The 1,170-nt window shown below is 39.7% G+C and overlaps 1 protein-coding gene across 1 annotated transcript; it reads right to left on the bottom strand.

Annotated features, from left to right (window-relative positions):
- Positions 1-326: 326 nt before the first annotated feature.
- On the bottom strand, positions 327-881 carry LOC107013265. Its single transcript, XM_015213220.1, has one exon. The coding sequence runs from the start codon at positions 879-881 to the stop codon at positions 327-329; it is 555 nt and encodes a 184-aa protein (XP_015068706.1).
- Between the last annotated feature and the right edge of the window lie 289 nt (positions 882-1,170).

Consider the following 1,170-nt stretch of genomic DNA (forward strand, 5'->3'; position numbering starts at 1 on the left):
ACATATTCATCAAAGACCAATACATCATTTTATCACTTCACGGTTGAGCAATTTCATAAGCAATTTCACATACCTCCACTATACTATCCACATAATTGATTACCATCAAGTATGAAAAAAACATGATTCAAAACACATATGAAACATGGATTTTCACAAGAACATGCATAATGAAGAGAAACCATAGAAGTTCAAAACACACATATGGCCCTTCATAAACCAAAACTAGGAGAAGTCACTAACCTAAACATTGACTAGAAGAGGAAGGAAAAATATTAGGATATCGGGACATCATATCAGCCTGACCTACCAAGTAGCATTTTCCACTAGGTGATTCTTCCAAAGACCTTTATGGAAGCTACTTCCGTATTCGTAAACTTCTTCACTTGCCGATCTAAAATCTCAACCGCGATCTCTTCATAGGAAAGGTTAGCATCAACTTCTAAACCTTCTAGAGGAAGGATAGACACTGGATCGGCTATGCAGTTTTTGTGCATTGACACATGGAACACTGGATGAACCGGAGCCAATTCAATTGGAGATTTCAACTCATAGGCAACATTCGCGACGCGTTTCACTACCTCATATGGCCCCACATACTGGGGACTAAGTTTTCCCTTTCTCCCAAACCTCATAACCCTCTTCATGAATGATATCTTCAGATAGACCAAGTCACCTACCATAAACTCAAGGTCCCTCTTTCTATTGTCCGCATAAGATTTTTGTCGACTTTGGGCCATCTTCAATCTATCCCTTATGAGTCGGACTTTCTCTACAACCTCATAGATTTCTTCGGTACCTATTATAGCAAACTCACCTACCTCAAACCACCAAATTGGAGATCTACATATCCTCCCATAAAGGGCCTCAAAGGGTGCCATGGCGATACTTGAATGATAGCGATTATTGAAGGCAAATTCAATTAGTGGTAATAGTCATCCCAATTACAATTGAAGTCAATGACACAAGCCCTCAACATGGCCTCCAAGGGTTGGATGGTTCGTTTATCCAAACTATCCGTTTCTGGATGAAATTTGGTACTAAGTTTTACCTTGGTACCTAGCCCACTTTGGACTTCTTTCCTAATGTTAGAAGTAAATTGGAGAACCTTATCCAAGATGATAGACACCGGAGCCCCATGCATCCTCACAATTTCATTAATATACAACT

Source organism: Solanum pennellii, chromosome 3 (assembly GCF_001406875.1).
Source record: "Solanum pennellii chromosome 3, SPENNV200".
Classification (NCBI taxonomy): Eukaryota; Viridiplantae; Streptophyta; class Magnoliopsida; order Solanales; family Solanaceae; genus Solanum; species Solanum pennellii.